The sequence below is a fragment of the Mustela nigripes genome, unplaced genomic scaffold (assembly GCF_022355385.1).
Source record: "Mustela nigripes isolate SB6536 unplaced genomic scaffold, MUSNIG.SB6536 HiC_scaffold_148, whole genome shotgun sequence".
NCBI lineage: Eukaryota > Metazoa > Chordata > Mammalia > Carnivora > Mustelidae > Mustela > Mustela nigripes.
In genome coordinates this window covers 6,208,310-6,223,432 of record NW_026739562.1, presented here as the reverse complement: position 1 = coordinate 6,223,432, position 15,123 = coordinate 6,208,310, and the positions used below count along the sequence as shown (strand labels likewise).

At 39.9% G+C, this 15,123-nt stretch overlaps 2 protein-coding genes across 7 annotated transcripts in view; both read right to left on the bottom strand.

The window, feature by feature from the left end:
- The window catches only part of LOC132008356 (exostosin-2), a 140,383-nt gene extending 137,663 nt beyond the window's left edge, over window positions 1-2,720 (bottom strand). Inside the window, exon 1 of the mRNA XM_059386872.1 lies at window positions 2,561-2,720. The gene's annotated coding sequence lies outside the window, so the exon portion shown is untranslated. The remainder of the gene's footprint in view (window positions 1-2,560) is intronic.
- A 494-nt stretch (window positions 2,721-3,214) lies between these two features.
- The window catches only part of LOC132008376 (1-aminocyclopropane-1-carboxylate synthase-like protein 1), a 28,213-nt gene continuing 16,304 nt past the window's right edge, over window positions 3,215-15,123 (bottom strand). For 2 of the 6 annotated variants that reach the window (XM_059386899.1, XM_059386898.1), the window contains exons 15-16: window positions 14,932-15,025; window positions 14,466-14,632 (exon numbers count right to left, since the gene is read on the bottom strand). In XM_059386899.1, the coding sequence (XP_059242882.1) occupies window positions 14,470-14,632; window positions 14,932-15,025 (257 nt within the window). In that variant the 3' untranslated portion in view covers window positions 14,466-14,469. The other 4 variants (XR_009401622.1, XR_009401621.1, XR_009401623.1 and 1 more) reach the window with 4 other exon arrangements.

The window sequence follows — 15,123 nt, the reverse complement described above, 5'->3', positions numbered from 1 at the left end:
AAAAGAGGGGAAAAGCCTTAAATGAAAAAGGAAAGCAAAGGATGAGAGATGGTGGGGGGAAGCCCCTTACTGAATGGTGCTTTAGAGATGAAGAACCTTCTTGGTGAGCATCCTTGAACCTTTCACATATCTCAGCCCAACATCTGCTGTGTTACATTATTAAGTATCTGCAAGTGTGTCTCTTCTACTGGTTGCCATGTTTTTGGAGTCAATTTCCACACACTGAAGCACAGAAAGATGTGTATCTCCAAAACCATTATCCAAGAAAACAGGTCATAATCTTCCCATCCAAAGAGGACACTCACTGATCTGAAGGGGCCCGTACATCCCAATGATTAGAGCAGCGATGTCCACAATAGCCAAACTATGGGAAGAGCCCAGATGTCCATCAACAGATGAATGGGTAAAGAAGATGTGATATATAGATACACACATACACACACACACACACACACACACACAATGGAGTATTATGCAGCCATCAAAAAAAGAATGAAATCTTGCCATTTGCAGTGACATGGAAGGAACGAGAAGCCATTATGCAAAATGAAATAAGAAAATCAGAGAAAAACAATTATCATATGATCTCACTGATCTGAGGAATGTGAGAAACAAGACAGAGGATCATAGGGGAAGGGAGGGAAAAATGAAACAAGATAAAACCAGAGAGGAAGACAAACCATAGAAGACTCTTGATCTCAGGAAACAAACTTGAGGACTGCTGGAGTGGAGGGAGGATGGGAAGGATGGGGTGGCTGGGTGATGGGACACTGAGGAGGGTATGTGCTATGGTGAGTGCTGTGAATTGTGTAACACTGATGAGTCACAGACCTGTACCCCTGAAACAAATAATACATGATATATTAAAAAAACAAACAAAAAAAACCCAAAGTGGACACTCGTGCTACCACCACCACATTCAAAGGCCCTGACAGTGAGCTTCTTGGAAGAGAACTGAAAGGATTCTTCTACTAATTAACATTCCGCATAACACCATAACCTATATGAAACAAGAATTTCACAGCAAAGCCCTACAAACTTAACCTTGAAACACAGAAAACCTGTCCCTGCAAAACACTGGAATCATCTGGCTAGCTGTCAAACACTGAGTCACTGGAAAAATCTTTTAACTCCTCTCTACGGTCAGGATGAGACACATTTTCTGTTCCTCGAGTTATTTATTCCGAAAATGTGCCTGAAAAACCTCTCCTTGGTGCTCCCGGCTAGATCCGATCCATTTAGTCCCATGTTTTGAGTCACAATCTCATCTTAACCTTTTTAGAAAAGCCCTCACAACTGAATTCCTAGGACCACTCCAATACTGGAACTTAACCCCACCATGCCTGAAAACGAGGGAACCAAATATTAGCAAAAGCTGGAAGATCTGTGATTCAGCGCCTCACCTGATAGGGTTCTTTATAATTAAAGTTATATGCGAGCTAACCATCCCTAAAAATGGTTTCCAATGGGAATGGTTTCCAATGGTTTCCAATGGTTTCCATTGTGGGAATCACACTATAACTAATAAGTAAGCTGTACTGAGGACTTACCACAGGCATCTGTTTTAAGCACTTTGTGTTAACTTATTCAATCTTTTAACAGTGCCACGGGACAAGCTACTATTATCCTCATTCTCCAGACAGGGTAAAAGCAAGGGGGAGGCTAAGAAATTGCACAATGTTACAAAACTAGAAAAATGTCAAGGCTAGGATTTGGAGGATGGCAGTCTGACTCTGGAGCCCGTCCTACTAACCTCCAACCCTACCCCCAGTTACCTACAAAAGCGTAAGCTAGATTTAACTTTTTCACTCCTCAATTAGCAGAGGCAGCATAATTGAGGGACCCAAATCTATCTATCCATTCATACCAGACCATGCAAACAAGACACTTAAGGCAGCGGAAGTGAGGAATGCTGGAAACTGAGTCATAGATCACCACGAAGAGCCTTTGAGCCCTGAAATTTACAAACCAAGTCCAGTGCAAGTCCTTAGAGCGCTCAACTGCCTTCGAAGAATTAAAACGGACATATTTCTATTTCAAGGCATCTTCAGACCAGCAGTAAGTCAAGGACCCAGTAAGTCTCACCCAGCAATCATCCGAGTCTCAAAACTGGTCTGGTAAATGCCTCTAAGCTTTGAATCGATGCCCAAAGCCAGGGCACCTTCCCCAGTCTTCTCTCCGCGCTGGGAGCCTGAGGCCCCAAGCCCTGCCCTGGCATCCTGCGCCGCACGGGCTGCCACAGGCCACGGGCAGCGGGAAGGCAGAGGTCCCGGCACTGGGTGGACCCTGCGGGAAAGGCAGCTGCGGGGTCCCGGGAGACCGAAGGAGCGGGCGGGGGTGGGCGTGGGCAAGGGGGACAGGTGGGCAGCAAAGCGCGGGGCGGGCCAGCGGACCAGGCGGTGCGGACATCCAAGCGCTCCCACAGCCGGAGACGTCGCAAGCGGCCCCGGCGGGGATGGGGTCGCCCCTCGCCGTCCTCAGGCCTCCGCGCGGCCCGCGCTTCCCGGCGGCCGGGCCCGACTCCGCCGCAGTCCCGGAGGCCCTTCCTCGCCGCGCTTACCTCGGCCACGGTTGCCTCCCGCTCGGCCCCGCGCTCGGTCACCGGGGCATGCCGCAGGGCGCGCGCCACGGCCGCCCGGGAGGGATCGCGCCGACTCGCCGGCCGCCACCCCAGGCGCCCGGTCTACGCGAGAGAGCCGGGAGAGCCGGGCCAGCGACCGGGCTCGGAGGCGTCTGACACCGAGCGCACTGCGCATGCGGGAGCGGCCGGGCCCGCGCCCCCTGCTGGACAGGAGGAGTCAGGGCACCGCGTAGGGTTTCTCCCCAGGCAGGCGCGCGAAGCTCAGGCTCCGCCCTGAAACTCTTCAGAATTAAAGAACCTTTAGGTCCAAACAGGGAGGCAACATGCTTCACTTACGAAGCTCTCACAAATGCAGACGTTTTACTCCAGTGAGCAGTGGTGCGCGTGCGGCGTTCCTGGGGGGCAGTTTGGCTACAGCCATCAAATGTGTCTGCCCTCAACCTTCCCCCACCAAGACGTTTAAACCCCAGCAAGGAGGGTCGCCTACGGATATTCTCAACAGCGTTTACCGAAAACACTCATTACAGCGTTGTTCCAAATAATAGCTAAAAACTGGAAACAAGCAAAATAAAATGTGGTAAATTTTATAATAATCAAAATAAATTATGACTAAAGTGCAACCACGTGAGAATGCATGTATATCTCGAAGGTGTGCGAATACGGAAGCATGCTCTAAAACTGAGTCAGGATGGTCCCCTTTCCATAAACTCATGTATAAGCGGAAACCGGAGAGAGAAAAATACACGCAGAAGTTTACCTTCAAGCGTATGAAGAATGTTCTTTTCTGGAGGGAATCCAAGAAGCAGTAAACAGTTTTGAAAGAATAACAGTGGAGATAGAAGTGGGGGAAAGAGACTTTTGTATTTTGTTTCTGTACTGCTTATGACCTAGCCTTATACATGCATAGTAAAGCTCCTGTCATAAAGCATAAGCGGAGCTAAAAATGTCAATCAAAAATGCAGAATGCTGGAATTGGGAGGTTGATGAGATGACCGCAAAGAGCCTGAGCGGTTTACAGGTAACTCGCTGCAGAAGCCGAACCCTTCCGGGGCCCAGCTATCCCATAGCGCCATCTGGTGGAAGTTGTCGCTTACAGCTTAAATGATGGGAGTGATTCTGTGTCTGGGAACGGGGGCTTCCAGCAGCAAGTGATTCAAGGAATATTCTTGTGAGTTAATGCCGGCTTGCTACTGATCCAGGGATATTGGGATGAGAGTATTCTTGAGATGGGAAACCCACATTTTGCTTCTCCACGTCCAAATCCACATGTCCCTAAAACAATAGGAAATTTACCACACAGACACCCATTTGATAACTGGACAGATGGAAAATATTTTGTTTTCTTGTCTCTCTCTTATTTATATTATTTTATATATTTGATATACATCTATATTATTATTTATATATAAATATATTATTTATATACTATTATTTATATTATATAAATATTTTTATTTATACTTATATATTATTTTATATTGATGTATAATATATTTGTATATTATTTATATACATAATTTATATATAAATTTATTACTTATATTATTTAAATATATTAGCACATATTAATTATATATTTATTTATATATTTACTTATATTTATATAAAAATTTATATAAAATATTAACTGTATATTTTTATATACATAATTTTTATATAAATATATATTCATATATATTTATTATATATTATTTATATTATTATTTATATATATTTTATATATGTTATTTATGTATAAGTATGTATTATGTATATATGTATTATGCTTAAATATGTATTACTTATGTATAAATAATATGAAAATAATATAAATTTTATATAATATGTAAATATATAGTTTACATATAGATATATGTAAATATATAAATATATTATTTTATATATAAATCTTAGATATAAATTTAAATCTTACATATAAGTATAAATCTTATATATAAATCTTCTATATTATTTATTATGTATATAGAAATATTATTTTTATATATAATTATATATAAAACATATATGATATATAATTATATATATTTATATATAAATATGTTATTTATATATAAATATTATATATTTACATTATGATCATATTATATATTAATATATATTTATAAAATATTACATATTATATTATCATATTTAATATGAATATATTATGTTCATATTAAATCATAGATTAAATTTATTATTTATTATATTATTAATAATATATTATGGTATATTATTAACATATTTTATTATGTATTATATTATTAATTACATTATTAAATATGTTATTGATTAAATATATTAATTTTATATAAATTATGATCAATAACATAACATTTAATAATATATTATAATTAATATAATACATAATAAAATATATTAATAATATGTTATAATTTATATATTTAAATATAGAAATATATTATATAAAAATATATTTATATTATATAATATACAAATATATGTAACTATATACAGATATAGTAATATACAAACAATTAATATAGATATTTATATTAATATATTAATTGTTAATATATTAATATCGATATTTCTATAAACATAAATATATCATATATAATACAAATATATAATGATTATATATTTATATATTATTATTTATATTTATTATATTATATATTTATTATATCATATATTATATTATATTTATATATTAAATATAAATATATATTATAGGGTCAATATATATTATATATTTATATAAATATATTATAATATATAAAATATATTAAAATTAAAAATATATTAAAATATATTATATAAATGAATGTAAATATATTGTATATTATATATAATCATTATATATTTATATAATATACAACAAATGTATTATATTTATATAATATTTATATAATATAAAATATATATTTATATATTTTATATTGTATATTTATATTTATATAATATACAATATATTTTATATTTATATAATATACATATATAAATATGATAATTGTATATTATATAATATACAATATATAAATATATTATAATTTTATATATTGTATATTATATAATATACGATATTTATATTTATATAACTTATATTTATATAATATACAATAAATAAATGTATATTATATAAATATAATAATTGCATATTATATCATATACTATATAAAAATATATTATATTTATATATATTGTTTATGATTACTATATTTATATTTATATAAATGTATATTATATAAACATAAATGTTGTATATTATATAAATAGATAACGATTATATATAATTTATGACTATATATAACTTATATAACTTATATATTTAAATAAACATAAATATTGTATATTATATAAATAGATAACGATTATATATAATTTATATATAATTAAAATTATATATATTATGTAAAATTTATATATAATATATATGAATTATATAATTTATATATAAATGTAATTATATTATATATATATTTATATATATAATATAATTATATTATAAGTATATATAATATATAAATTATATAATTTATATATTTTTATGATTATATATAATTTATATAATTGTATATAATATAAAATATTAATAATATATAATATATAATCATTATCTATTTATATAATATGCAATATATTTACATTTATTTATATAATATTTCATTATGATTTATATATTTTATTATAATATTTACATAATATTTTATTTGTATTATATAAATATATTTAAATATAAATATATATTTATATATATTATATTATAAATATATAATATATATTTATATTTAAATATATATTATATAATATATAATATATATAATATATATTATATTATATTATCATTATATTATTATATATAATTTATTTATATATAAATGATATATAAAATATACAAAATATATAAAAAAATATAAATATATATAATATATATAAAATATATTATATATATCAAATATATAATATATATAAAAATATTTATATATAGAAATATATAAATATTATATATTTATAATTTAATAAAATATAAATAATAATATAAAATAAATATAAATATATTTATATATAAATAGACTTATTTATTATTCATTATTCATTATTTATATATAAATATGTTTATATAAATTATATAATATGTAAATATATTTATTATATAAATATATTACTTTATATTAATTATATAAATTATAAACAGAATATATTTTAAAATATAAAATAATATATATAAATACATATATATCTTTCCATTAATCACTCATTTGCTCATTAATTGAGGACTTTCTGTGTTAAAGACCTGTGTTAGGAACCACCTCCAGGAACCTGTCTTATTTACCTCTTAAAATGCTAGACATATATAGTGCCTGGCACACAGTTAATGGCTCTACGAATATGAATAAAGGGTGCCCAGACACCGGGAGGAACTAAGCAAAACGACGACAAATACACAAGCAAGATCAGGTAAACAAAGGGCTGTGAGGTACAAAAGAGTAAGCAATCACGTCCAGTCCCAAAGATGTGGGAAGACTTCACACAACAGTTAATATCTTGGCTGGTCCTGGAGGACAGTTGGGATTTGGGGCAGGTAGAGAAGTGAATAGGGCATTCCAGGTCAAGAAAAAGCCAGGAGCAAAAGCACAGCTGAGAAGAAGGGCATGTAAAGAAGGAGAAGCCATCAGCAAGACCATGGGCTTTTTCTAATCCAGTTTAACTAGGACGATGCGACTCCATTGCTACATGCAAGTGATCAGCGGTAAGTAAGCGCAGAGCCTGGACTGTAGAGGCTACAGAGATGCTGAAGCAGCTGAGGGTGGCTGGGCCGTGGAGCAGAGCAGGAAAGGAAACTGGAAGCCAGGACCCACAGTCTCGGAGAAGGTAGGAAAGCTCAGAGGTTAGTGATTAAAAGAGGAAAAGCTGTAGAAAGATGTTTTGTTACTCACGTTGAAGATGGGGGTGGGGAGGAATAGACACCGCAGATCCCAGCCTACCCATGGGTCCTGGAAAAGCAGAAGAGGAAGTTAGACAAGGCCTGTCTTTCCAGGAAAGCAGCATCATGGGGGAAAGAGAGGTTACAGGCAGGTGGAATCCGTAGTGCGCTGTGGCGTCCCAGATTTACCACTTCCTTTAAATGATGGTGGTTTGCAAGCAAGGAGAAAGGTATAATCTCCAAGGAAAAAGATTCTGTGAAAAGAATCGTTATGCTGGCTCGGCTTCAACAACACTTGCGGGTAGCCTGGAGAACTAGAAAACAGCTAGCTATCCAGCCCAGATCAAATATAATGAACACTCCGCCTGATGGGTAGCTGAGCTCACGAAAAAAGTAAAGATACAGAGGCTAGAAACAAAGCTACGGTGAGAAAATCGAGTGTTAAAGTAACAGTGAGGGTGTGCAAGATGGGAAGTGGGTCCCGAGAGGCTCACGGAAAGCCAGGATACTGAGGGGGAGTCTGGAGAACCGACTTGATATCAATAACAAACCCAGAACTGTGCATCTTGCCCAGAGAGTGGAGAAACACCAGATTTAAGATCAGGTTTCACAACAATGTGGGATTTGAATTTATACCTACCAGCATGGTCCAGAAAGTTCCGAGCCTAGAGAGTAATACAAGGTATTAGCAACCCAGGTTGGTTGCACCGGAAGAGGAACACATGAACCCCTCTCACCTCCACCCCCAGATGGAGGGTCACACCTCCACACAGCCGGCCCGGGATCCTGGCAGATAAAACCCAAGCCAACGTAAGCTCACGATCAGAAATGAGCACATGGTAAATGAGCCAGTCAGAAGAAACTACAAACAGCACACATTTTACCCCCAAGAACCACAGATCATTGGATTCTGAGAAATAAATATAAAATAAGTAAGTTTATGGTGCTCGAAGACTTGAAAGATGGAATGTCAACATGAGAAACAAACAAGATGATATTTTCTGAAAAGACCGAGGGAATTGAAAAAGCACTAAACACGAAAACCAGGGACTCGATGCCTGAGTTAAACAGTAGATGAGACACGGTCGGCAAATTGGGATCTGGATCTGAACAGACTACCCAGAATGCAGACTGAGCGGAAAACAAAGGATGGACGAGGATGCTGAGAGAGAGGGAGGAGAGAAGAGGAAAGGCCAGCGTACATCCCGTAGGAGGGAACAGAGAGAATGGAGAAGCAGTATCCAGGGAGAGAGTAGCTGAGAGTAGCTGTAACAGGTGGACAGTGAGACTGACGGCTGACTTCTCAACAAGAATAAAAACAAAACACGGAAGGCCCAAGATCATCGTAAGAAGGCCAAGACAAGCTAGTAGTCAGTGTACAATTGTATATTTGGCAAAGACATCTTTCAAGAATGAGAAATAGACATTTTCAGACAAATAAAAATGGAAAGAATTTACTATCAATAAACCTTTCCTAACCATTTCGGAAAGATGTACTTCAGGGAAAAAGAAGGTTAGAACCAGAAGAAAGGACAGAGATGAGGTACAAAAGGCAAACAATGAAACCAGTAAAACTCATGGGTAAATCAAGACAAATTCCAATTAAAACAAGAACAACAACAATAAACACTGACTGTACCAAACTATAAAAATAAACATGACAAATTTGGAGATTTAAAACTAAATGTTTATCCCCATGCTCCCTGCAGCTTTATTTATGATAGCCGAGATATGGAAACAATCCATCAATAGATGAGTGGATAAAGAAAACAGGATATGTATACATACAATGGAATATTTCTTAAAACAAGTTGTTTGGGATTTTTTTTTTTTAAGATTTACTTATTTATTTGCGGTGACTGTGTGGCTCAGTTGGTTAAACATCTGCCTTCAGCTCAGGTCATGATCTCAGGGTCCTGGGGTCGAGCCCCTCATCAGGCTCCCGGCTCAGCAGGGCACCTGCTTCTCCCTCTCTCACTCCCCCTACTTGTGCTCTCTCTCTGTCAAATAAATAAAATAGTAAGTAAGTAAACAAATAAATAAATAAAATCTTAAAGATAAATATTTATTTATTTTAGCAAGAGTGAGAGAGTAGGGGGGAGGGGCAGAGGGAGAGGCAGACTCGTAAAGCAGGTTCCACACCCAGTGCGGAGCCCTACACCCCGGGGCTCAATCTCCTGACTCTGAGATCATGACCTGAGCCCAAACCAAGAGTCAGATACTTAACCAACTGCGCCACCCAGGTGCCCCCAACACCATGGAATATTATTCAGCCATAACCAGGAATGAAATCTTGCCACTTGGGACAATATAGATGGACCTCAAGGACATCATGCTAAATAAGTCACAAAGAGAAAGACAAATACTAGGTGATCTCGCTTATATTAGAAACTAAAAACAAAAACAAATAAATTTTAGAAAAGTAAGCTTACAGATACAGGGGACAGATTGGCTATGCTGGAGGTGGGGGTGGGAGGTGAGAGAAATAGGTGAAGGGGGTGAAAGGTAAAAAAAATAAATAAGTTGGAAGAATTTTCCAGCGAATACCCACATATCTACTACCATCTCTACTATGCAATTAACATTTCGCACTACTTATCACATATTGATCCAACCATTGTGGGCCCCTTCTTTTGCTGTATGCAGAATAAATTGCAGCTGTCAGTAGTTAACATCCGAATATTTTATCAAAGGCATGCCATTAACTACAGATCAATATTTTGCAGTTCCTTTCTTCTAATGAGGTAAACATTTTGCATTTTTTCTTTATATCAGGGAAAAACATTTTGCATTTTTTCTTTATACCAGTGAAAAACAATGGCTTTGGCAGGTGATAAGGAAAACAGAAAGGCAGAAGAAAGGAGCAAAAAATAATCATTTTACCTTTATGCAAAAATCATAGCTCACATGTAAGCAAAAAAAAAAAAAAAACCATTAAATTAGAAAGCAAATATACAATAGGAAGCATTAACAAAAGTAATAGTTCATTGTAAAAAAACTAATAAATCCAGAAAAATTGATAAAATCATTATAAAGCTGACTACTGACGACAAAAAAAATAAAGTAGAACAGGGCAAAAGCTACAATATCAAGAATGAAAAAGTGGATATTACTACAAAGAAAAAGAGAGGAAGAATGTACTATTGATACCTAAAATGATGTCAATGAATCTCAAAACATTAAGTTGAACAAAATAGCCCAGACACAAAAGGGAAGAACTACATGGCTCCTTTGATGGGAAATTGCTGCATGGAGAGCGAAACCAGAATCACAGTTGCCTACGGGTAGACTCAGAACCTTGGAACCTTGGAACCTTGGAACTCAGAACCCATACATAGATGGAGACACCGAAGTCATTAACTCTTACAATGAAGACATGTGCAGTTTGCTGTATGTAAACTTTACCTCCACGTTAAAAAATTAATAAAAGCCGTGTTCCAGCAGAAGTTCAGGAGATGCCTGAGACCAATACTAGACAAAAGTCTTGGTATCTGTAACTCTCCTTGGGATATAGCCTACATATTTTTTTTAGACTCTTCCAAAGTCCTTTATTGAGCTGACAAGGCTGGGAGTTGCCCTTGGGGTGGGGTCCCAGTTCCAGCCCGGAGTCTCCAGATCTATGGTGCCCCCGTTCCTGACTGGAGCACGTGGGTTCCTCTGAGAGGTTACTTGGTTGGCTCCTTCAGGAATTCCCAGCCCTCCTTGGAGTACTTGTGGGCATTCGAGGGAGCCACCAACAGAGCTGACATCACCATTATGATGCCCGAATTCCAGGACTCACAGATGCGAAAGCTAAGCTTTGGAGGGACTGGAAGCTGGCGTATCTTCAGACGGATCTGCTCACATGCATACTGGCTGAACTGGTCCATGGCTGGGGAGACTACCATGACCCCCCTGGCATTCTGAAGGACAGCCCGACTCTTGTCACTAGGGTGATGGAGTCCAAGGAAACACGATGTTAGACATGAAACATCCCATTGATAGTTGCGTAGCAACTATCATGATATTAAAAATGTTAGCGTGAAAAGTAGAGGTTCTGTTTTTTCTAGTCTTCACTCTAACTGGGGTTGTCATGACCCTTCAAAGCAGTTTCTGGAGGAAGAAGGAAAAAACACGCTGGCAAACAGCCTAGGCATGAACTAAAGCACTCGTTGACAATGTCACAGGAGATGAATATAAAGCAGTTAAGAGTTAAATGCTCTCAGGTCATTTCCATGTTCCGGAGGAGGATGAAGAAAATGCTGAGTATGAATGTGAATGAGTTCAGAGTCTCTGGCAAAGGGCTCACTTGGAGAATATATAAAGAGCCCCTAGAAATGTGAGGCCTGACGAATATATATGTAATTTTTTTATATATATATGGGGGAATAAGTGACTGAAATAAGATGAAAAGGAAGCACCAGAAACCATATTCTCTTTCCTGTCTCTAGAAGCGCTTGGTGAGGAGGTGATGTGTGGAGCTTCTGGAATTGTACTGAGACCCTGAGGAAGGAAGCTCCAAGGGGAAAAGTCAACTAGGATGACAGACCAGACAGATGAAGAGAACCCAGGCTCCAAGCACCGCATTCTCCTGAGGGGCTGGATGATGGAGGGAAGGCCAGTTGGCCTCCTGGAAGAGGAGAGACATGAATGCTGAGGCATACCCTGGGGGTGTCTGCTCTCACCACCATGGTGCTGGGAGCTCGGAAGCCATCTTGCCACCCCCTGAACAGAGCAAGTTTGAAAAGGAAGGCAGAAGACAGAAGGCAGAGAGCAAGAGCACACATCCACTGCCATCATTTGAACTCCTGGCCAGAGCCCTGCCTGCAACATTGTTCCTTCCCCTTCCTACTTCATTCAATCAACCCACCCATCCTTTTGTTTAATTGGTTTTAGTCATTTGTAAATGAGAATCTTCAGTAAGAGAAGGGCTTGGGGTCTTTCACTGATGGAAGAAGGGGAACATACTGTTTCCCTATGAAACACATTTCCCCCTGCAATTGACGATGATAGAGGTTTCCTGCAGAGACTCACAGAAATCACTAGGCCAAGCCTCTGATCACTTTGGGGCCCAAACCTGGCCCTGCATCTCCGGGCCATTGGGAAAGCAACGTGAGCTCAGGAAACACACAGTGGGGGTTGTTGACCTATCACGTATACTTGGCTTTGCTTGGTTCCCTGAGAGTCCTGGTGCAGGTAGCTATTCTGGGGAGCAACCTCAGGGAACAGTGAGATCGGAAGTCCAAGAGAACAAATCCTGCGCAGCGGCATGGTAAAGTGCAGGCTCCTGTCCTGGGCTCCCAGTGCTCCATCCCAGGGGTCTCTTTGAGGAGCCATGTGGCAGGTCACAATTGTCTACTGCGGCCACCTGCATGCGGAAGTATTAATCTGCGGCTTCCTGTGCCCCCTTGACCCATGATCACCCGAGAAGGGTTAACCCTCCTCGGCGTTCCCAGTTCACATGTCCCCGTGAGGCTGTCAGAGAAGCTTGGGACAGAAAGTGACATTCGGGCAGACCGGGGGACCCCAGGGGCGATGCTCACACACAGCTGGCTGGCCATCCTAAGGAGCAAAGCAGAAATATGAGCCCACGGGGGACTGGAGATGGGTATGGAATATGCCAGACCCAGACTCTGCAGAGCGATACATATGGAGCACACCCCTTCCCCCAGCACAAGACAGCGGGGCTCCTAGGCCCCCCTTCTGCCGACTGAAACAGAGGAGCTACATTCGGGCCCAATCCCCCGCTCAGTCTGCCTCTGCTGGGAGGGCAGCTGGACGCCCTCTAGAGAGCTAGGAGTCTTTCTTCGGAGAATTCTAAAAGGAGTGTATCACAGCGGTCCTTCCTTGGGGGGTCCCTGAACCCCAAGGGCAGCGCCATAAAACAGAGGTTTTTATGGCCTTTCTTACTCTGGCCCGTAAAACCTGAAGGCTTCCCAGTGAGTCAACAAATCCCAGCAGCAGAGTTTCCTGGAAGTGGGAATAGAAAAGAGCGACAGCCAAAGGCACTGAACAATAATTGAAGGCACTGAAGGTGACAGCACAAAGCCAGGATCTCAGGACCGGAAAGGGTCAAAGCAGCTGCCAGTCCCTGGTTTGGCAGGGTACAAACAGCACAGGATTCCAACCAAACCCACCCAACTTTGAATCCCAGCTCTGATGCTGTCTGGCTCCGTGACCTTGAGAATGTCCTTCCAGCTCTCTGAGACGCGTGGCCTCTTCTCCCAAGTGGAGGATAATAGGGTCCGTTTCCCTGGATTCTCAGAGTTGGAAATAATGCACAGAAATTATCAGCACGGTGCCTGGCACATGGAAGTTATTCAGGAAAGATGGAGAAGGGATGAATGGATGAAAAGCAGAAAGGTAGAGAAAAGCGAATCCTGTATCAAATACTCTGGGTTGCAGAAAGCACACACGACGGCCCCGACATTCTCTTAAAACAGAAGCAAGGAAAGAGACCGCTTTTCTACCCCAGAGAAGAGTCCTCCGCACACAGCTTTAACGTCAGTCCAGAAAGCCCACTTGGGCTCCAAACTCAAGCTCCCCTGAGGATGGCTCAAGTGGCCCCTTGCCTGCTTAGGATGGAAGGGCCAGCCTGGGATCAAGTCCAGCCCTATGCTCCCCGCAGCAGTCATGGCTGGCTCACTCGGGTATGATATGGTTGGTGAAGGCAGTTCCTTGCCAGGAAGGAGGAGGCAGAGCAGCTCTTCCTGGTCGCCCCCCTGCGTCTTGTCTGTCACCGCCCAAGTGGAGGCCTGTCCCAGGTCCCAGGTGTCCTGGGGGCCCACACACCCTCCCTGGGGAGAACGATTGGAACATACAGAATTAACTCCTTCCTCCTGGGACTTGAGAACTATCGCTCCTGTTTATTTCCTGGGTGTGCTCTGTCTTCTGTGCGCTGTTCTTCTGACTTGTTTCCCGGCAACAAAGGACGAAAGAGGGTGTCATCAAAAGAAGGTACATGTTGTTTTCTTTTCACATCCTCAGGGGGGCAAGGGCTTGTGGTCGGGAGCAGTCACGACTCCTCCATTCTGTAAATTATTCACAACACGGGGGAGATGAAGCAGGAGAGACTGTGGACTCTGAGAAGCAAACTGAGGGTTTTGGAGGCGGGGGGGATGGGGTGAGCCCGGTGGTGGGTATTGTGGAGGGCCCGTATTGCATGGAGCACAGGGTGTGCTGCATAAACAATGAATCCTGGAACACTGAAAGGAAAAAAATAAAGTTTTTTAAAAAATTACTCACAACAGAGGCTCCTAGTTTCTTCCAGTTCTGTTTAATAGAGGGGGAGGGGCCGAGGCACAGCATGGCTGGAGGAGCCTATCCCATGCCCTGAGAGGGGCCAGGAATGGTTCTTCTTTGAGGGTGAGGTCACGCTGGGCTCCCTCCTGACAAAAGGCCCAGCTGCCGTGGGTCTCCGCAGCCCCAGTCGGCTCAGATTGGCGGTGGCTGCCAGGCCCTGCTGTCACCAGGCCCTGCTGTCACCAGGCGATGACCAGCTCACCTGCGCTGACTCCTTGGCTCCTGGGTCTGACAGGAATAGGGCTCTTCTGCCACCCGGGATTTGCCCTCCAGCACCTGCCGGACCCTCTGCATCCCTGGGAAGGAGAAGGGACAGCCCCTTGGCACTGGCGGCTCGGTCGGCAGGACGGGCCAGCTGAGGCTGCTGGAGCCACAGGTGGGACGAGAAGCGGGA